Genomic DNA, 21,752 nt, shown 5'->3' on the forward strand with positions numbered 1-21,752 from the left:
GGTCTAGATCTTGATGCATTCTAATTAACTCCAGTAGCTCTCAAAGTATTGTTTCAAACAGAAGTCAAATTCCTTTCAGATGTGATATTTTATGATACTAAAATCAGTGGTTTCAAACATGATGATGCATCTGAATCTCACAAGAAGCTTTTTAGAAAAGCATTTTTTCCCTAGAGGTTGTAAATTGCAAATTTTGGGATAGGAGTCCGAGTATATATATATTTGAAAAGTTCCACAAGTAAGTATAATGTCAGCTAGGATTAAGAATGACTGTTAAACATACACATACTCCCTGGTATAGGTGGGCAGAGTGGAGTTCACCTGTGGATCACACACTGTCTTCCTTCCAGTGCTATTTAGAAGCCTTTGTAACTTGAGATAATTCAGCCTTTATGCTTTGCTGTGCGTACAGGGGGGGGGGCGGGGTGGGGGCTTGGTGGTGTACCAGAAGAGAGCAAGAATTTTCCCCTGGACTTTGGTAGTAAAGCTAAGAAGTAAAAGACAGTAATGATGTGCTACTTCTTTCTTTCTGTTTCTCTCTTCTCTCACACACACGTTTGAAAATGCAGATAGCATAGAAAGTTCTGTATCTTAAATAATAAGCAGTTGTGAGTAGTAGTGACATTAGGAGAGGGTTGTGTTGAGGAAAGTGGTATGGGGATTTGGAATGGGAGTGGATGTCAAGGGAGGAGAGTCTTTGGTACCAATAGAGGAAGTAGAAGGACTCTAGAGACAAAGTTGTGTTGTTCACTCTCTCCACGGTTTGGTCTTTCAGCCATAAACCTACCATCTTTGTCACAGGTTTTGTAGCATTCACCCTACTCTAAAAATGTAAGTGTTAATGAAGTTTTGTTATTGTTATAAATGAAAGCTAATTCTCTTTTGCCCCCTCATCTCATTTCTTTCAGATCCCAGTCTCCAGAATCTCCCCCATGCCGTTTCCTACATCGCAGGTCTCTCCCAGGGCTCGTTTTCCAGTCTCCATCACTAGTCCTAACAGAACAGGAGCCAGAACTCTTGCAGACATCAAAGCAAAAGCCCAGCTGGTCAAAGCACAGAGGGCAGCAGCTGCCGCTGCAGCTGCCGCTGCTGCAGCCGCCTCAGTTGGAGGGACCATTCCAGGACCTGGCCCAGGGGGTGGACAAGGTCCAGGAGAGGGTGGTGAAAGGAAAACTGCTAGAGGAGGGAGTCCAAACTCAGAAAGAGTCGGTGAAACTGGAAAGGGCCCCACACTGGAACTGGCAGGAACTGGAAGCAGGGGAGGTACGAGAGAGCTTTTACCCTCTGGTCCAGACACTCAGCCCCAATCTGAGACCAAGACCCCAGGCCAGGCACAGCCTCATAGTGTCTCTGGAGCACAACTACAGCAAACCCCCTCAGTGCCTCCAATATCTGCCATCAGTGGAGCATGCACAAGTGTCCCATCACCAGCCCACACTAATGCACCCCCACCAGCTTTAGTGAAATTGAATAATGAAAAACTGAATCCCTCCAGGGCAGCAGCCACCATGGCCTCTCTAAGCCACCCACCGTGGCCCAGTAATTGCTGGCAAGAGAAAGCACCTTCTACTCCAGCAGATCCTGCTCATTTTACTGCTGATGGCACAGCTGAGCCCAAAGCAGCTTCTAGTAAGAATCCACCAAACCCTTCAGCCTCAGCAGAGACAAATGCTAGTGCTTCAGTGGATATGACTCCCTCCCCTTTAACATCTTTATTAACAACAGCCACTTTAGAAAAGCTTCCTGTACCCCAGGTCAGTGTAACTGTAGCACCTACCGGATCAGCTCTATCCTTGAGCACTTTGCCAGCAGCTTCTAGCCTTAAAACTCCAGGAATTTCTTCGAATATGAATGGACCCATTTCAAGGCCAAGTTCTAGTATCCCTGCTAATAATCCTCTGGTCACTCAGCTGCTCCAGGGCAAAGATGTTCCCATGGAGCAAATTCTGCCTAAACCTCTCACCAAAGTTGAAATGAAAACTGTTCCACTGACTACAAAAGAGGAAAAGGGGATAGGAGCACTCACAGGCACCAACATAACAGAAAATAGCACCAGAGAGGAAGGTAACGAGAGGCAGTCTCATCCAGCTATACAGCAGCTGGGGAAAACCTTGCAGAGTAAGCAGCTCCCCCAGGTTCCAAGGCCCCTTCAGCTCTTTTCAGGTAAGGATCTGAGGGAGTCTAGCATTGACACACACCAATACCGAGAAGGACTAAGTAAAGCAACCCAAGAGCAGATCCTTCAGACTCTCATCCAAAGGGTTCAGAGGCAAAATGTTTCCTCGTTTGCACAGCCCTCTCAGTTCAACTTCACTCACTCAGGTTTCCAGTTAGAAGACCTCTCCATAAGCCAGAGGTTCATGCTGGGTTTTGCTGGCAGAAGGACATCAAAGCCTGCAATGGCAGGTCACTACTTACTTAACATTTCCACCTATGGCCGGGGTTCAGAGAGCTTTAGGAGGACCCATTCTGTAAACCCTGAAGACCGTTTTTGTCTAAGTAGCCCCACTGAGGCCTTGAAAATGGGATATACAGACTGTAAAAATGCAACAGGAGATAGTAGCAGCAGCAAAGAAGAAGATACTGATGAGGAAAGTACTGGTGATGAGCAAGAATCTATCATGGTGAAGGAGGAGCCCCAGGCTGCCCAGAGTTCTGGCAAGTGTGAAGCAAGTTCAGGACCCCACAGTAGAGAAAACCTATCCACCAATGATTGTTTAGCTAAAAAGAACGTGAAGGCAGAGACACCAGTGCATGAGCAAACCACTTTAAGCAAGGAGAATTACCTCTTCCCCAGAGGCCAAATGTTTGATGAAAAGACCCTAGCCAGAGATTTTATTCAGGCAGCACAGAAGCAAATGGCTCATGCAGTAAGAGGTAAGACAATGCGTAGCAGCCCTGAGCTTTTCAATTCTACTGCTCTTCCTCTACCTACAGACAGTCCCACACATCAGCCTCTCCTCCTTCCACCACTGCAAACCCCAAAGCTGTATGGAAGCCCCACACAGATCGGGCCAAGCTACAGAGGCATGATCAATGTCTCCACCTCATCTGACACGGACCATAACTCTGCTGTACCGGGGATGCCTGACTGTAGCCAGGTATCTAGTAACATAGGTGATGTCATGTCCTTTTCAGTGACTGTCACTACCATCCCTGCTAGCCAAGCTATGAATCCCAGTAGCCACGGCCAGACCATTCCTGTTCAGGCCTTCCCTGAAGAAAACAGCATAGATAACACGCCTTCGAAATGTTACTGCCGTTTGAAAGCTATGATCATGTGCAAGGGGTGTGGAGCTTTCTGCCACGATGATTGCATTGGCCCCTCTAAACTGTGTGTCTCTTGCCTTGTCGTTCGGTAAATGAGACTAGAAAGAGAACACTGTAAAGGAGGCAGGAAGGGAAGGGTTGACAAGATGTGTTTTTTGCGTCCTTTTGGAATCACAGAAATAAACAAGTAGGTTTCAGTTGTCTTAAGAGACAAATGTTACTTAATCAGGAATATAGAGTACAGATCTTACATTTTAGAGGAAGAGCACCTTGTATAGTAAGTCTAAGTCAAGCAAGACTTTGTGAATTTGTGACAAGTTTGCACTTACAAAATCATGTAAATATGTCACATTTTGTTTTAACATTATTTTTCCAAGTGTTTAGGTAATAATGTATTACTTTGAATTCAGATTTGTGTCCTATTTGACGTGACTCTGAGAAAAGTTTAATGCCATGCATGGTGAAAGGAAGCTGTCTCCCTTCTGTCCTTTCCTAAGAGGCTAGGAAAAGGAAGGAGCGAAGGAATGGTCTGGAGAAATGACCATTCATGCTGATTATGTCTTGACAGTCTGACTTCAGGCTTTACATAGATCCTTCAGCCTTTGCAGGATTTGAATTCAGGGTTTACTCAGTCCCTTTACCTTAGCTGGAACCTTCTTAAGTTCAAATTTTTGATAAGGTATTAATTTCACAAGTAGTATTTCAGACTCTGAAAACTGTCTTGTTTCTTGGCTTCCATAAACCAGTACTCTTGCCAAGCACTCTGCTTGCAGTTTGGGGATTCCTGCTGTTCCCTCATCCACTCCCCTGCACCGAGTCAGTGAACGTGGCCGCGAAGAGTACCCTCTCTGGGCCCTGTGTTAGCATAGCCTGTGCAGGGCAGCAGTGCCAGCAATAATGTCCAAGTACTTAGTCGTTCATGGGAGCTTACAGACAGGTTTGAAATACTAGTATAAAGTTAACAGAAAAGTATTAGTGATGGGGTGATTTGAATCAAGTGTTTTCTTGGGCAGGGGGCAGGGGTAAAGGTGCAGAAACTGTTAAACTGAACATAAAGAACCTTGGGAAACGATTGTAACACTAGAAACAAGGTAGCCTCTCTTTTTTCTCTTTTCTCCCAACCTGTTACATAATGTTCTATAGTCAACTGTTGGCTGCAGGTAGAAAAGCTTATTCATGGCACATGTGCCCATTCTGGCAAACCTGTTTTGACTTCCCAGGCATCTGAGGAATATGGAGTAGTTTATTACATATTACTTTGAACACACACGTATGCACACACAGTAAAAGACACTTCTGTTATAGAAAATATGTCCCCCATTTTGGATTACTACTGTCTATGCACTAGAAATTTCTAATGTAAAGTGTCTTCAAGTGAATGGCTAAGAGAACATCTAGAAAGGAAGAGAAATTAGCTCCAAAGTTTCGTCGTCGTTGTTTGCTTTTGTTAATTCTTTTTTGTCTCCTTTTTTGTTGTATTTTTAATCCTCTCTTTAGTGACTGAAGGACTTGTGAGTACATATATTTAGGTCATGGTTAAAGGACATTAAAATAAGTCTACAATTTACCAGAATTTGGTATTAAAAAATCGGGTTTTGTCAATGTGCATCATTTGCATATTGATTTCAAGTTTCCTAATTTCAAGTGTATAAAGTAAAAATATTGCTGCAACCTGGTACAGTCGTCATTGTACTTAATATTCAGGATGTGATATTTACAACACGCAGGACAGTGTAAATTTGAGTCACATTCCAGATTAGGATAAAGTAGGCAGTAATAATCTTCGCTTTACCCCCATTCTGTTACCCTTTCCTCCCCACCCTACCCACTGCATTAAACACTCTTAATACTTTTAAACCCCATAAGAAGCTTATTACTTCACTGTTTTTCATTTTTCGTGTCTGGTTTTTTATGTGGCCCAAGGCAAATACAGGATTAATATCTGTGTTCTAGTTTCAGCCAAGACAATAGGATGTCCTTCTAACTGCCCTTTTTCTTCCAGCACGCACATAGCTAAGAGAGTTGAAAGCTGCATGGATCCAGGGATGAGGAATAGGAAGAACCAGTAGGAAACAGAAACCGTGGTTCTGTTCCCAAGCTTTCAGTACCCTGGGTAATCTAAGGGGGAGTTAAAAAGACCAATTGCTGGTTAAAACTCTCCATGCCCAGCTTCTTCACTCCCCACTTTGGTGGCAGGGCTGAGGGCTTGTCTGCGTGCTGGAAGTGGTTGAGTGGTTCAGAACTGATCCCATGCTAGACATTAATTACCAGTTTGGATTGATCAAGTGATTTTTCTTCTTCGCACCTTTCCTGTCGTAGAAAGTCTCTCCTCCATGGTTCCCTTAATCTGAGGGTGGACAGACTAACCAGGAAAGGAAGAAAGGCATCAGGGATTTTCAAATTCATTTAGAGAGCAAACCATATTGTGCCTCTTCATCTTGACACAGGCTCTTGCAGATAGATTCTGAGCATTACTATACACCAGATTCTCTTAACAAATAATACCCAGCTAATAAAATATTTGCATTTATGAATACCCCTAAAACAGAAGTTGTCAACTAGGTATACTGCCTCAATCTTGACCAAATAAGAGAATAGTTAGATTTTCTTAGGTTGGTAGTAAATTGACTACAATCCATTTATCAGTTTGTTTCAAAACAATGGTTATAAGTAGAAAGTCATCTAAGCTGAACAGGAAAAAAAAAATTAGTCTGGCTCTTTTGCAAATGGAGCAATAGAAACAAGAAAATCTCTAAATTATTAGAGTATGTACTCCAGTACCTTTAAAGCAGTTTTTATCTTAGGTTTTCAGATACTTTACCTTTCAATTCAATCTGAAATGTTTCTAGTAAGTGCTAAGCTTATTTTTATGGTATTAAATTGCACTATTTCCAGTGACTGGTGAGGCGTTGTGCCTGATGCTTCTGCCTCCAAGGGATGCTTCTTGAGCCTTCAGACCCTTCCACTGCAGGGCACCTTGGGGAGATCACATTAACAATATATCATCTCAGTCTTACTTATGAATGTTCTAAGTTGTCTAGTAGAGAAGGCTCTCTTGAGTCTTAAAGAATTTTAATTAAAATTCTCCATCCAATTAGAAAATAAAGCCCAATAACCTGGAGTTGTTTGCCCTACTTCTATTCCTTAACCCCTGTGCTCAAGATACTGAAGCCATCTGTGGTATTCTATGTGATGTTCTTAAGAGTAAGATCTGGCAAATGGGAAATTTTTCTTGGGGGAGGGGAAGCATACTTGCATGAGCTGGAAAGGCACACAGATGTAGATGTTGTAGGAATTATCTCAGATTTAAATAGCCAAAGGAAGACCTCACTGCCTTCCAGGTGAAGGAGTAAATTTATACATAATAATGACCTGACATTTACCATCCTAATTGCTTATTATTGCCTTTCTCCACCTTAGAGTCCTTAAAGAACTCTTGGGTGAAATGATTTGTTATAATGAGGAGGTCTTCTCTGGTCACTACATCGCATTTATTGCTAGAACTCACTGTCCATGAGCAGTGCCAGGATTGTTTTCTCTGTGACCTAGAGGTTTCGCTTCCCAGCAAGGAGGGAAAAGTCTCCCTGTTGCATTACAACAACGCTAAGTAAAAAACTTGGCCAAGGGTAGTTTTCAGCTCAATTTATAGAATAGTCCAAAGAGACTCCAAGAAACATGATCATAGGCAGGGATCTTTCCTACCGTGTTTCAATACCTACATACCTATTGAAAGAGAACAATAGGTGAAACATTTCCTAAAGTTGAAGTAAGAGCTTCATAGATTCTTGGTTACTTTATTTTTTTTAATGCTTTACATTTGATACAACTATTAAAGATCAATTTTAAAAATAGCTTTCCAGTAATATATTTTAAGTAATATATATTTTAATATCTATGTAAAAATTGACAATGGAAGACTTTTAATTTCTCGTATATGGTATCTTTAATGTAGGACCTCACTGTTAAGGCACAAATTACTTCAAAGGAAGTTACTCTAAAGACACTCGGATTATTTCCAAAAAATGCAATAAGGGGAATAGCTTTGGAGTTTATTTTTTATTTTGAAAGAAAATTGACTTATTTGCCACAAGCTATTTTTTTTTTCCTTCTGGCTATAAGGTTTGTACAGACTGGTTTGGTAAATGATAAACTTTTGTGTCTTTTGCCTTTTTAAAGGAATTGTTAACATTGGAATTGAGGGTATGTACAGAGAAGTTGGTGTCAACACCATTTAAAAAGTCATATTTTTTCACAAATATAGAAAATCATTTTACATAAGAATTTTAAGTATTTGCAATAAATATATGTATATAGATTGTATGTATTCATATATTCTTATTTTTCATTTTATTATTAAGTAAAAGATAATTAAAGTGAAAATAAAAACCTTGGAGTTTTTGGTGAATTTTGAGGTCTGACATATGTTTGAGAGTGGTGTGGGTGAGGGTCCTCAGTTGTTGCCTTATACTATTATTGGAAGATTAACACATTGTATAGAAAAGAGTAAAATGAGGCATTTGGTAATACATCAGGGTAGTGTATTTCTTTCAGAACTCTAGTAAATGCTAAATTCTCCTAATCTGCTCATCTCTAGGTTTTCACTCTTGAACTATTCTGTCTCCTAACCACCTAATGTTACTGGGAAAGTAAGGAAGAAAAAACCATGGTACATTCTTTATTTTAATGTGCCCATTGTTTGCTTCTAAAACAAAGAATGGTAAGAAAATATCTCAGGGGAAAAGATAGGTTTTCCTTTCTCCACAGTGGTTAATAATTCATTAGCAAACACTCACTGCCACCACCTTCCAGGCTGTAGAGGTATGTGAAGAAATGGTCTCATGAAGATAACAGAAAACTTTTTCTGTTTCCCAGTTCTCTGAGAAGTGAGTTTCATTGCCAGTTTTATGTCCTTCCTGACTGATCTGGAGAGGTGAGCTAGCAGAACTTGAATTTTGATCTCTGTAGGGCCAGGAAATGAGGACAAAGCCAGATGTTAGGAGAGGTTGTCCACGGTCCCATACCTAGAGACAATCTGGATTCCTGCTGTCCAAGAGAAGTAATTTTGTGCTTGTAAATATTTGGTGTTAGGGTATGAATGAGGAAGAAAAATGACACCTAGATAGTCTTTGGAAATAAAGGATATATAGCCCATTCTTTAAAAATGAAAAATATATGGATTTATTAATGACCTGAAAGAAAATAAGGTCAGAATTTCAAGAATGTCTTAATGACCCATGAAACTGACTTTAATTCTAGTTCACTAGTTTCCCCCATAATTGCCCAGTTATGGTTATTTTCACTGATTAAAATAGCATATTTTGGAATTAGTAGGGATACATAGAATGCTTTTTGAAAGACATTATTTTTCAAAAATTGAAATTTCAAACATCAGGGTTGCCCAAAGACATTGGAGATAGTTTAGCCATCCAAGAGAACAGCACCCTGAATTGTTGCTGAAAGTACGCTGTTTCCAGAGGAAATTTCTTAAGTCTCAGGGAACTTCTGCATCCTCCTAATTCCCATATCTATAGATAGGAATGAAGGTGAAATACTTAAATGTGCGTGAAGCAGTCCATGAATGACCACTCACAAAGACACACGCATTTCTAGTACATATTTATCATTATTTAAATGGGTCTCCTACCTCACTGGAAATAAAATTCATATTCAGGTAATGACAGTGGAGCCTAAAGGTGTTGTAGATGGTCTGCAGTTGAGTGAGAAAGAGCAGTGTACCAGAACACAAACAGCTTCAACTTGGATCCCCAGCTTTCATGTATTCTCATTGCAGAGTCTTAGAAACCTGTGTTCACCGCTTTTGACACTATGGGACCACAAATAGTCTTCAGCAATCAGAGATTTTGCATAAGATTTCTAGCTGTTTCTGTGTATAAATCATGTTATTCACTACAAATAGTTATTGAGTACCTACCATGTGCTAAGCACTGTGCTAAAGTTCTGGTTATGCAAGGGTAAACAAAAGCAGCCATGCACATTGTAAAAGGTCTTCCTAAAGTAGTAACCATACCGCAGGTGTCTAGTTCAGGGCTCAAGGAGTAATATATGCTACATATTTCCCAAGACGTGGAAGTTTAAGAGTAAATGAGTTTTGAAACAGAAGCGCTTGAGATACACAGTGGCGAGACATGAAGAAAGAAAGGCATTACCCCTAGATGAAACAATGTGGAAGTGAGGAGCCTTGTTAATAAAATTTACCTTTTTTGAGAACTATCATTGGAAGATCTAAGTTGTTAATAGAAATTTCAGGAAATCTTTTAGTAAAAATCTAAATGGAAGAGAAAGAATCCGACGCAATCCCTTTTGATTCATTCTGCTCCTTATGTCAGTAAAGTTGCTTTATCTTATGGTCAACTAATCCTTTCAGATAACACTTGGGTAAATAATGCAGCTTTCCTGTCACTGTTCAAACCCAAAAGAAACTTCAAGGGAATAAAAAAAAACTTGATTTTCATCTTATAGTCTTGTGAGAAGGAAGTGAATCTAAAGAGATGTTGCTTCCCTGTTTTTTCTTCATAATGCATACAGTTAGTATTCTGTTTTATTCTAATATTCTAGTAATAGAATTGGCTTTTTTTTCTCTAAGTCACAGAACTTGAGTTAAAAGAGGCTTCAGCAAGACCCTAGCCTTTTTTAATGGCCTAAATCCTAGTTCTTTTAAGACTTTCTGGTAGAAAGGTTTTAAAAAGATAAGTCATTGTATTTTGTCAGTGCTTACTCTGGAATTTTCTTTAAAGTTTATCTTTAACCTGGATTATTGATTTGCAACTTGAATTCTATATGGCAAACTACCCATGTTCACTGTTTAGTCAAAGAGCTATTAGGCGTATTCCACTATGTGGTGAAGTCTCAGCTCTGTCCGGGCAGTAGGAGAGTGGATATCCTGTATTTTCCTAATGCTTGGTAACCTTAAACAGAAGGTTGGGTTTCTTTCCTAGAGACTGTATAAACTGAGGAGTATCTGTACTTGATGTAGCTCTCAGTCTGAACCTGAAAAGACAATCCCTAGAACGATTTCGTTACCGTGAAGGGAGAGACTGAACCTGGAAGAGAGACCAGAGATGAACAGCTGTGAAGGTGAGCTGTGGCTAGATAGTGGGCCTCCTGAAGAGTAACTTCAAACTCAATTTTCCTGGTTCTTCAAGCTCGAAAGAAGCTAAAGGAAATTTCAAACCATATCCTGATTTTCGTCTTGACTGCAAAACCTAGAGAATGCCTAGGGGAGAAGAAAGGTAAACCCTATATTGGATTTAAAGTAAATTTAAGTAGAGTTTGAATTATTACTCTCTTACTGAATTTTTTATTTTTTAGCTTTTGGGTTCACATAACAATGTTGAATTGTCATGAGTGTATCATGAAATTTGATTTGAGACATCTTGGGCTAAACGATGGTTTTCTATTGACTATCTAGTGCCAACTTTTGCTGCTGATCAGGTTTTAGGGTTGTGCATCTGTATTTTTGTTAAGTGACCCAAACATTGGCTCATAAATGCTATTAAACCAGCTTGAGTTAATGCTTAATTTTATTAACTTTAATCATAGGTGGTCTTTTTTAAATATTTAAAATTCAGATTAGCCCAATAAAAAAGCAATGCACTAAATGTTGTCAACATATCTCAAGATGCTTTAGAACTATTATTTAACACATAGCCTATGTCCTTCCTCTGGAAAGTGGTACATAAAATTTTACATCTCTTGGGTCAGTTCTTTGCAAAAACTAGCGTCTAATGTTTTCTGATACCTAGAGCTTGGCAGCGATGGAGTTGGGCTTTGACCCTAAGTCAGTAATTCTTCTCATTTTAGGTTTTCAGGCAATAGCAACTTGAAAACTTCAGTGGTGGTCCCAGCTGAACCATATGTAATCACTTTACATGAAGTTTAAATTAATGAAACTCTTCCAGAGTCTCAAATTTGGTTTCCCCTTTCTTACATAAGAGGATAGGTTCTGGGCTGGGTAGGACCTGATAATGTATTCTCTGATGATAAATTACTGATTGAAGGGCAAGTTTGTTCTTAGGGAATTTGCAAAATTTCTAGAATCCATGAATGATCTAGAGTACATGACAAATGAAACTCTAAAAATTAAAAACTTTTCTCTTAACTATAAGTGCTATGACCTATTTTTTAAACCCTATCTTAATTCTGTGACTCATTGCATCCCCCCTTAAGACTTTCACCAGCACCGTGAGAAATCAGAATGGAAGAAATGGCCTTAGGTTGGTGGAGTTCATTTTAAAATCTTTGTGCACATAGGCCTTAGCACTTTGACAGATAAAACTCTGCCTTTTAGCTCCTTCTCACTGTCGTCTTTATTCTCACTTTTAGATTGTTCTTTTTATTGGTCGTATAAAACTACCTTCTTCAGAATTGAATGTATAATAATGTTTCTGCACATGGACAAAGTGTATTTTACCTTGAGTCATTTTATGTTGAATAAAGACATACAGTTTTACTCTAGCGACTGTGCCCTTTCTTTTCCAAAGAAACCAGACAGCTTATTAAATGACTTACCTGCTTGTTGCCCATTCCCCTGCGGCTGATTGCACAATTGTCCCTGAGTCCTGGCTAAATGTGTGTACTACAGAGTGCGCCAGTCTCTTCAGGCAACACTCGAAGAGGGTTAAAGAACTCAAGATGAGCCAGAGAGTGTATGTATTTCAAAAGTAAAAAGGAAACCCATACTACAAAGCTACAGTAATCAAAACAGTTTGGTAATGGCATAAAGACAGGCATACAGAGCAGCAGAATAAAATAGCCCAGAAATAAACCCTTGCATGTATGGTCAAATGATTTTTGACAAGGGTGCCAAGGGCAGTCAGTGAGGAAAGGGCAGTCTTTTCAATAAATGCTGTTAGGAAAACTTGATGTTCACATGCAAGAGAGTGAAATCGGATCATTCCCCTACACCATATACAAAAATTAACTCAAAATGGATCAGAGACAAAGAGCTAAAAATAGAAAGCTCAGAAAATGAGGAATGCGTCATAGTTCGATTTGACGATAATGATTTCTTGAATATAATGCCAAAAGCATAGGCAACAAAAGAAAAAATAGATAAAATGGGTTTCATTAAAAATTTAAAACTTGTGCATCAAAGGATATTTGATTCAACAGTGAAAAGGCAACCCACAGAATGGGAGAAAATGTTTGCAAATAATATATCTGATAAAAATCAATATTCAGAATATATAGGGAACTCCTACAACTCAGCAACAAAACAACCAATTAAAAAATGAGTACAAGAGGGATGGCTGGGTTGCATAGTGGTTAAGTTCACACACTCCGCTTCAGCAGCCTGGGGTTCACAAGTTCGGAACCCAGTGCAGACCTAGCACCGCTCATCAAGCCATGCTGTGGCAGCGTCCCACATAAAGTAGAGGAAGATTGGCACAGATGTTAGCTCAGCAACAATCTTACTCAAGCAAAAAGACGAAGATTGGCAGCAGATGTTAGCTCAGGGCCAATCTTCCTCACACACACAAAAAAAAGAATAAAGGACTTGGATAGACATTTCTCCCAAGAAGATACATACAGAGAGCCAATAAGTACATGAAAAGATGCTTGGTATCACAAATCACGGGAAATGCAAATCAAAACCACAATGAGAGCCAGCTCTGGTGGCCTAGTGGTTAAAGTTTGGCGCTCTCTGCTTCAGCAGCCAGGGTTTGGTTCCTGGGCACGAACCACACTTCTCGTCTGTCGGTAGACATACTGCAGCGGCAGTTCACATAGAAGAACTAGAAGGACTTAGAACTAGAATATATAACTATGTGCTGGGGCTTTGGGGAGAAAGAAAGAGCAAGATTGGCAACAGATGTTAGCTCCGGGCAAATCTTTCCAAGCAAAAAAACCAAAAAAAAACCAACCACCACAATGAGATACACTTCACACTCATTAGGATAACTACTAGCAAAAAACAAGAAAATAACAGTGTTGGCAAGGATGTGAGAGAAATTGGAACCCTTGTGCATTGCTGGTGGAAACGTAAAATGGTGCGCCTGCTGTGGAAAACAGTATGGTTGTTCTTAGAAATACCATATGATCCAGCAATTCCACTTCTGGATATGTACCAAAAAGAAATGAAAGCAAGGACTCAAACAGGCATTTGTACACCAATGTTCATAGTAACATTATTCACAACAGCTAAAAGGTAAAACAATGCAAATGTCCATCAACAGATGAATGGATAAACAAAATGTATATGTATACAATGGAATATTATTCAGCCTTAAAAAGGAGTGAAATTGGCACATGCTACAACGTGGATGGACCTTGAAGACATTATGTGAAGTGAAATAAGCCAGATACGAAAGAATAAATATTGTATGATTCCATTTACACAAGTTACCTAGAGTAGTCAAATTCATGGAGACAAAGTAGAATGGTGGTTGCCAGGCACTGGGGATAGCGAGAAATGGGGAGTTTGTGTTTAAAGTTCTGGAGATGGATGTTAGTGATGGTTGCACAACAACGTGAATGTACTTAATGCTACAGAACAGTACACTTAAAAATGGTAAATTTTATGTATATCTTACCACAATTTAAAAAAAGGAAACTCAAAGTGGATATAGAAATAAAACTTATGTGACATTTTCTTTTCTGAGCAACCTGAGAAGGTTAATTTAAAAGTGGTTTTTGTTAAAGGAAATAAAGAACTTAGGATCCACCAGTGTAGTTAAGAAAAACTGCAGCACTAGAGAAACCAGTTATGATGTTAAGAAGAAGCCACCTGTCTTTGAAAGAAGCAAAGCTCTTGGAGACCACTCCAGCAAGGACTCAGAAACGTGTCCTTGGACCTAAGAAATGACAACTGAGAATGGAAACAAATTCAACATCTTAGTACAGCTAGGAATCCAGGCTGTAGCATCACAGCTGAAGATTACCAGGATATCAGGAATTGATGTCAGCAAGGAGCAAGCACCTTTTAAAAATAAGCAAAACCATTAACCATCCTCCTCCCACATGTTAAGCAATTCTAGTGAAGAGTAGAGTTCTTGTGGTGGACATCTTTGCTAATCTGAGAGGCAAAAAGATACTTCATTTTTAAATTTGCATTTAAAAAAATTTTAGCAACATCAAACACATCTTTATATGAACTATTTCTGTTTCTTTGTGAATTGTCTCATCAGAATTTTTGTCACATTTTCTGTTGGAGTGTTCCATTTTTTTCTTAATGACTTATAAGTGTTCATCATATAATAAGGATATTAATATCTTGCAATGTGTGTTACACTTATTTTTCCTAATTTTTCATGTCCCCCGTTTTTGTTTCTAGTCTGTTTTGCCATACAGAAACTTTTAAATTTTCTGTGACTGAACATTTTCCTTTAAGATTTTTGTTCTCATAATATACTTAACAAACCCTTATACATTGATTATAGAATCATTTAATCCCCCCTTTTCCCTCTAGTTCTTCTATGGTTTACGGGTTTTTTTCATTTTTAGCAGTTCTATTAAAGTAGGATGGATATATAACAAACTGTACATATTTAAAGCATACAGTGTGATACGATTTGACATGTTTTACCACCACATTCAAGGTAATGAACACGTCTATCACCTCTAAAGTCTCTGTCTTTCTTCGTAGTCCCACCATCTCTCTTAGCCCTTCCTGACATCATCCAGGCAACCACCAATCTTTCTGTCACTGTAAATTAGTTTGCATTTTCTAGAATTTTATACAAATGGAATAACACATTATGTACTTTTTATTGCCTGGCTTATTTCACTCAGCACAATTACTTTAATATTCATCTGTGTTGTCATGTGTATGAATAGTTCATTCCTGTTCATTGCTGAGTAGTATTCCATTGTGTGGATTATACCACAGTTTGTTTATCCATTCACCTATCAATGGACATTTGAATTGTTTCTAGTCTTTGACTATTACAAATAAAGCTACTATAAACACTTAGGTACAAGTCTTTGTATGGACATATGTTTTTATTTCTTTTGGGAAAATGCCTAGGAGTAGAATGACTGGATAATATAGTAGGTATTTGTTTAGCTTTTTAAGAAACTGCAAAACTATTCCCCAAAGTGATTGTAGTATTTTACCTTTCCACCAACAGTATGAGAAATCTGGTTCCTGCACACACTCATCAACATTTCAGTCAGTGTTTTACATTTCAGCCATTTTTAGTGGGTGTGTAGTGGTATCTCCCTAATGACTGATGTTGCTGAATGTCTTCCTATGTGCTTGTTTGTTATTCATATCTGTTTTTTATGAAGTGCCAGTTCAAATCTGTTTCCCATTTTTCAAATGTTTTTATTATTATTAAATGTTGAGAGTTCTTTATATATTCTGATCCCAGTGCTTAATAAAATATATGCTTTGCAAATATTTTCTCCTAGTCTGTGTGGTTTGTCTTTTCATTTTTTAAACTGTCTTTTGAAAAACAGATGTTTTAAAATTTTGATGAAATTTATCAACTTCTTTTATGAGTTTTACTTTTGGTGTCATTTCTAAAAAATTTTTACTTAACCCAAGGTCACAAAGATTTTCTACTATTTTTCTTCAAGAACTTTATGGTTTAGGTTTTACATTTAGGTCTAAGGATCCATTTTGAGTTAATTTTTGTATATGGTGAGAGGTACAGATCCAAGTTTTTTTCTTTCCCTATTGATATCCAATTTTTCCATCACATTAAATGACACACTGAATGACTTCTATACATCTATTGAAAATCAATTGTCCGTATACGTAGGAGTCTACTTCTACACTCTTGCATTTCATTGATCTATTTGTGTATCTTTGCACCAATACTACATTGTCTTAATTACTGTAGCTTTATAAATATTTTACAATCAAGTAGTGTTAGTCCTCCAGCTTTGTTCTTCATTTTCAAAGTTGGTTAAGCTATTTAATTAGTTTATTTATTTTAAAGATTGGCACCTAAGCTAACATCTGTTGCCAATCTTTTTCTTCTTCTCCCTAAAGCCCCCTGGTACATAGTTGTATATTCTAGTTGTAGGTCCTTCTAGTTGTGGCATGTGGGATGCTGCCTCAGCATGGCCTGATGAGCAGTGCCATGTCTACACCCAGGATCTGAACCAGTGGAACCCTGGGCCTCCAAAGTGGAGTGCACGAACTTTGGTTAAGCTATTTTAGATCTTTTGATTACTATATGAACTGTAGAATCTGTTGTCAAGTTTTATAAAAACAGGATTTTGATTGGGATTGTGTTTAAGGAATACAGCAATTGGGAGAGAATTGAGATGTTACTATTTTGCCATTGATCCATCTTTCCATTTATCTACATATTCTTTAATTTCTCTCCGCAATGTCTTGTAGGTTTCAGTGAATAGATCTTTCACATCTTTTGTCAGATTTAACCCTACATTTAAATTCTTTTAACGATATTGTGATAATTTTTTAAAATTTCAATTTTATAATTCAACATAATTTCTAAGTGTTAATTGATGATATAAACATTCAATTTATATTTTTATACTGATTTTGCTAAAATCACTCGCTAAACTCACTTATTAGTTTTGGTGGCTTCTTTGTACATTGCGTTGGATTTTCTATATAGATGACAGTGTTATCTCCAAAGACAGAAAGTTTTACTCTGGATGCTTTTATTTTTTTCCCCTGCACTGGCTAGAACCTCTAGTACAACGTCAAATAGAAGTGGTGAGAGCGGACATCCTTGTTCCTAGTTTCACCAAGAAAGCATTTAGTATTTCATATTAAGTATGGTGTTAACTAAAGCTTTTTCCTAGACGCCTTTCGTCAAGCTGAGGAAGTTCCCTGCTATTGCTTGCTGAGAGTTGGAAGGTTTTGTTTTGTTTTGTTTTTTTAATCAGGAATGGATGTTGGATTTTATCAAAAGCTTTTTCTGCATCTATTAATTTGATATGGTTTTCTTTTTCAGTTTGTTAATATGATGAATTGCATTGATTGACTTCAGAATATTAAACCAGCTTTGGAGTCATTGATTTTCTCTATTGATTTTCTGTTTTCTATTTCATTGATTTCCACTTTGATACTTATTACTATGTTTCATTTGTTTTGCTTATTTTAGGTTTAATTTGTTCTTGTTTGTCTAATATCTTAATATGGAGGCTGATGTCACTAATTTGAGGACTTTATTCTTTTCTGATATAATTGTTTAGTACTATAAATTCTCCTTAAGTACTGCTTTAGTAATATCTCAGCAATTCTGATATGTTGTTGTTTCATTTCTCTTCAGTTCAAAATACTTTCTAATTTCGATTTTGATTTCTTCTTTGACTTGTGTATTTAGAGGCGTGTTATCTAGTATTTGAATACTTTTCAGAAATCTTTCTCTTATAGGTTTCTATTTTCATTCCATTATAGTTAGAGAACATACTTTGTGTGACTTGAATCCTTCTCAGTGTATTAAGATATGTTTTATAGCCCATAATATTCTGTGTGCTTTTGAAAAGAAAAATGTGTATTCTGCTGCTGCTGGGGTAGTGTGCCATAAATGTCAGTGAGGTCAAGTTGGTTGACAAAAGTTGTTTGCTTCTCCCATATTTTTACTGATTTTTCTGTCTAATTTCTCTATCAATTACTGAGCATAGAATATTGAAATCTTCCATTACAATGGTAGAGTTGTCTCTCCTTGCAATTCTATCAGTTTTTAACTCATGCTTTTTTTTAGTAGACTTTGTAGAGCAGTTTTAGGTTCACAGAAAAATTGAAGGGAAAGTACAGAGAGTTAACATAGACCTTCCGCCCCCATGTATTCACAACCTCCCTCCTATCAACATCCCACACCAGAGTGGTATATATGTTAAAATCAAGGAGTCTACTTTGACACATCATTATCACCCAAAGTCCATAGTTTGCATTAGTGTTGTACATTCTGTGGGTTTTGAGAAATGTATAATGACATGTATCCACCATTATAGTATCACACAGAATGGTTTCACTGCCCTAAAAATCCTCTGTGCTCCAACCTATTCATCTCTCCCTCCCCATTACCCCTGGCAACCACTGAGCTTTGTATTGTCTCCATTGTTTTGCCTTTTCCAGAATGTCATGTAGTTGGAATCATATAGTATGTAAACCTTTTCAGATTGGCTTCTTTCAGAAATATGCATTTAAGTTTCTGCATGTCTTTTCATAGCTTGATAGCTCATTTTATTTTTAGGGCTGAATAATGGTCTATTGTATGGACATACCCCAGTTTATCTTATCCATTCACCTGCTGAAGGACATCTTGGTTGCTTTCAAGTTTTACAATCGTAAATAAAGCTGCTATAAACATCAGTGTGCAGGACTTTTTTGTGGACATAAATGTTCACCCCATTTGGGTAAACAGCAAGGAGCATGATTGCTAGATTGCATGGTAAGAGTATGTTTAGTTTTGTAGAAGCTGCCAAATGGCTGTGCCATTGTGCGTTCTCTCAGCAAGGCATGCGAGTTCCTTTTGCTCTACATCTCTGCCAGCATTTGGTGGTATCAGTGTTTTTGGATTTTGGCCATTCTAATAGATGTGTGGTGGTATCTTACTGTTGTTTTAATTTGCATTTCCCTAAGGACGCATGCTTTCATATGCTTATTTGCCATCTGTATATCTTCTTTGGTGAGGTGTCTGTTAATTTCTTTGCCCACTTTTTAATCAAGTTGTTCATTTTCTTTTGCTAAGTTAAGAGTTCTTTGTATATTTGGATAACAATCCTTTACCAGATATGTCTTTTGCAAACGTTTTCTCCTAGTTTGTGGCTTCTCTTCTCATTCTCTTGAGAGTGTCTTTCACAGAACAGAAGTTTTTAATTTTAATAAAGTCCAGCTAATCAATTATTTCTCTCATGAATTATGCCTTTTGTGTTGTATCTAAAAAGTTGTCACCATACCCAGTCATCTAGATTGTCTCCTATGTTATTTTCTAGAATTTTTATAGTTTTGTATTTTACATTTATGCCTATGATTCACTTTAAATCTTGATCCTTGAGTACCTGTCGTTTTAGTATGTGTGATAAAATGGGCATTTACATATAAAACACTTCTGCATTCTGAAGTATAGTAGTTATTTTGAGGAAAAGCATTTGTATAGCTATTTGAGTGATGAGCTGAAAGCTGCTTTTTTCATGTTTAAGAAATGAGTGAAAGCAGTCAAAAGTTAAAAAAAAATAAAGAAAAACCATTTAGGAGTACGACTGACAGACAAACTCTTGTTATTCAGATTTTGGAGTAACCAAAATGAACCATTTCTTGAAACCATTTCTTGAAAACATTTCTTGAAAATGAACAAAATGAGCCTGTCACTTAAGAAAAACAATTGTCAGTATTCGTTGACAAAGATAAAATTTGAACTTTCTAGTAAAAGAATTTTGGAAAATGTATATCTGCCACCATAAGCTTGACAGCCTCCCTACACTTCAAGACTTCTGAAAAATTAAAAATACTAAGATAGATATAAATAGATAGACAGACATAGATATATTTGATATTGTATAGTGAAATGTGAATGTGTCAACATTTAGAACATCTGCATAACATGGTGAACCAATATTTTCCAAATAACAATGATGTTACAAAATCACTAATGGGTAAAAGACCCATCCAAAGTGCAGAATAGGTCAATGAATTTTAGTGTAACAGAGAACAAAAAGTTTACTGATAAATGTGGTTTTAGACTCTATACTGCAACGAACCTTACAAAACTACCACTTGTTGAATTTTGCTGTGGTATCAAAGAGGGACACCACAGTTATTTGAAGTCTATTAAAACACTCCTCTTACCAACTACCCATCTGCGTGAGGCTGGATTTCTCCACATCCTTCAACCACAACAATATTTCATTACAGATTTACTGCAGGATCAGATATAAGAATCCAGCTTTCTATTAAGCTTGATGTTAGAGAGATTTGCAAAAAATATTAAACAATGCCATTCTTCTCACTACATTTAAAATTTTTTGGAAAATATTTTTTTTTAAAGATTTTATTTTTTTCCTTTTTCTCCCCAAAGCCCCCTGGTACATAGTTGTATATTCTTTGTTGTGGGTCCTTCTAGTTGTGGCATGTGGGATGCCACCTCAGTATGGTTTGATGAGCAGTGCCATGTCTGTGCCAAGGATTCGAACCAACGAAACACTGGGCTGCCTGCAGCGGAACGCGCAAACTTAACCACTTGGCCGCGAAGCCAGCCCCTTGGAAAATATTTTTCATAAAAATATTTGTTAATATCAATGAGTTTGTTTTTGAAGTAAATATCTTAAACATTTCTCAATTTTAATTTCTAATAGAGTAAATCTCTGTAGCTATATATACTAAAGCTCTTTGGGGTCCTCAATAATTTGTGAGTGTCAAGGGATCTTGAGACCAAAGAATTTGAAAACCGCACCCTAGAGAACAGGCTCAGTAGGTACTTGGTCTGCCTTCTAGAAACCAAAAAGTTTGAGAACCCCATTCCATACCACTCTTGATTATATGGTGTCTGATGAGGCTGACGCCAGGCCCGCCCACCTTAGGCACCTCCCTCCAGCCATTGCTGCTCTACCAATCCAAAGTCAAAGTCTGTCTGAAAGACGTAATCAGTGGGAAAGGATGAACTAATGAGAAGGGAAAGTACATTGTTAGTCAATAACTATGGATTACAGGTGTTAATTGGGTTGAAGAAAAAGTTGAGAACACTGAGACCAGGGTGTGGAACAGCAAGTCCCCGGATATGTTGTAACCGGAGTTTCATGATGAGGTGAGTTGGAGAAAAAACTCCCATAGATTTCGATCTTCTTTTTCAGTTCTGCACAGTAGCTGTTCAGTAAGCATATTGAATTAACTAAACTTCTTCATTTGCAATTTTAAAATTCTTTTACTTTTGAGAGGTGGGGAAATAGGACAAACAGAAAACGAGAAGGAGAAGGAAGTTTGTAAAAAATCCTATCAGAAAGAGGGAGGAGTTCATTAAATAGTCTAATTTCAAATTAAATAATTTGATGTCAAAGTATATTAAAATTATTAAATTCAAAAAAGTGTGCCGCTGAGGAATAAACAAAGGCTTATCAATATTATGTACTCTTTAGTGTACTTCAGAATGAAAAGCATGCTCTTCCAAACATCACCTCTCCTCAATTTATTTGCAAATACATATAGACAATTAAATAGGCAATGTATCTCTTCTGTTTGCTGAATCAATACTTCCCGATTTTAATATTTTAATTGTAGATAGTAATTTTAGCAATCAAATATTTACTGAGCATTAACCGTGAGCTTGAGGATTGGGAAATGGTGGCCCCGAGAGGAGGAAGGGAGAAAAGATGATGACAAACTTAGTTCATAAATATGATAGAGCCTCACATGTCAAGATTAAGTGGGCACTGGCCCTCTGTAGAGGGGGAAATCTGGGCACTTCTATTATTTATGGCAACATACCTGTATTTGTATTATGTATCTACAATCCATAAAATGCTTTACAAAACTTACCACATTTCATCCTCATCACTCTTCTGCAAGATTATCATGCTTCTTTAACATATAAAAATTTGAG

The 21,752-nt window shown here is 37.6% G+C and overlaps 1 protein-coding gene across 6 annotated transcripts in view; it reads left to right on the plus strand.

The window, feature by feature from the left end:
- The window catches only part of ASXL2 (ASXL transcriptional regulator 2), a 162,483-nt gene extending 150,738 nt beyond the window's left edge, over nucleotides 1-11,745 (plus strand). For all 6 annotated transcript variants that reach the window (XM_046663135.1, XM_046663136.1, XM_046663137.1 and 3 more), the window contains one exon: nucleotides 909-11,745. In XM_046663135.1, coding sequence (XP_046519091.1) covers nucleotides 909-3,362 — 2,454 coding nt within the window. In that variant the 3' untranslated portion in view covers nucleotides 3,363-11,745. The remainder of the gene's footprint in view (nucleotides 1-908) is intronic.
- The last annotated feature ends 10,007 nt before the right edge of the window (nucleotides 11,746-21,752 follow it).

Source organism: Equus quagga, chromosome 5, assembly GCF_021613505.1.
Source record: "Equus quagga isolate Etosha38 chromosome 5, UCLA_HA_Equagga_1.0, whole genome shotgun sequence".
Lineage (NCBI taxonomy): Eukaryota > Metazoa > Chordata > Mammalia > Perissodactyla > Equidae > Equus > Equus quagga.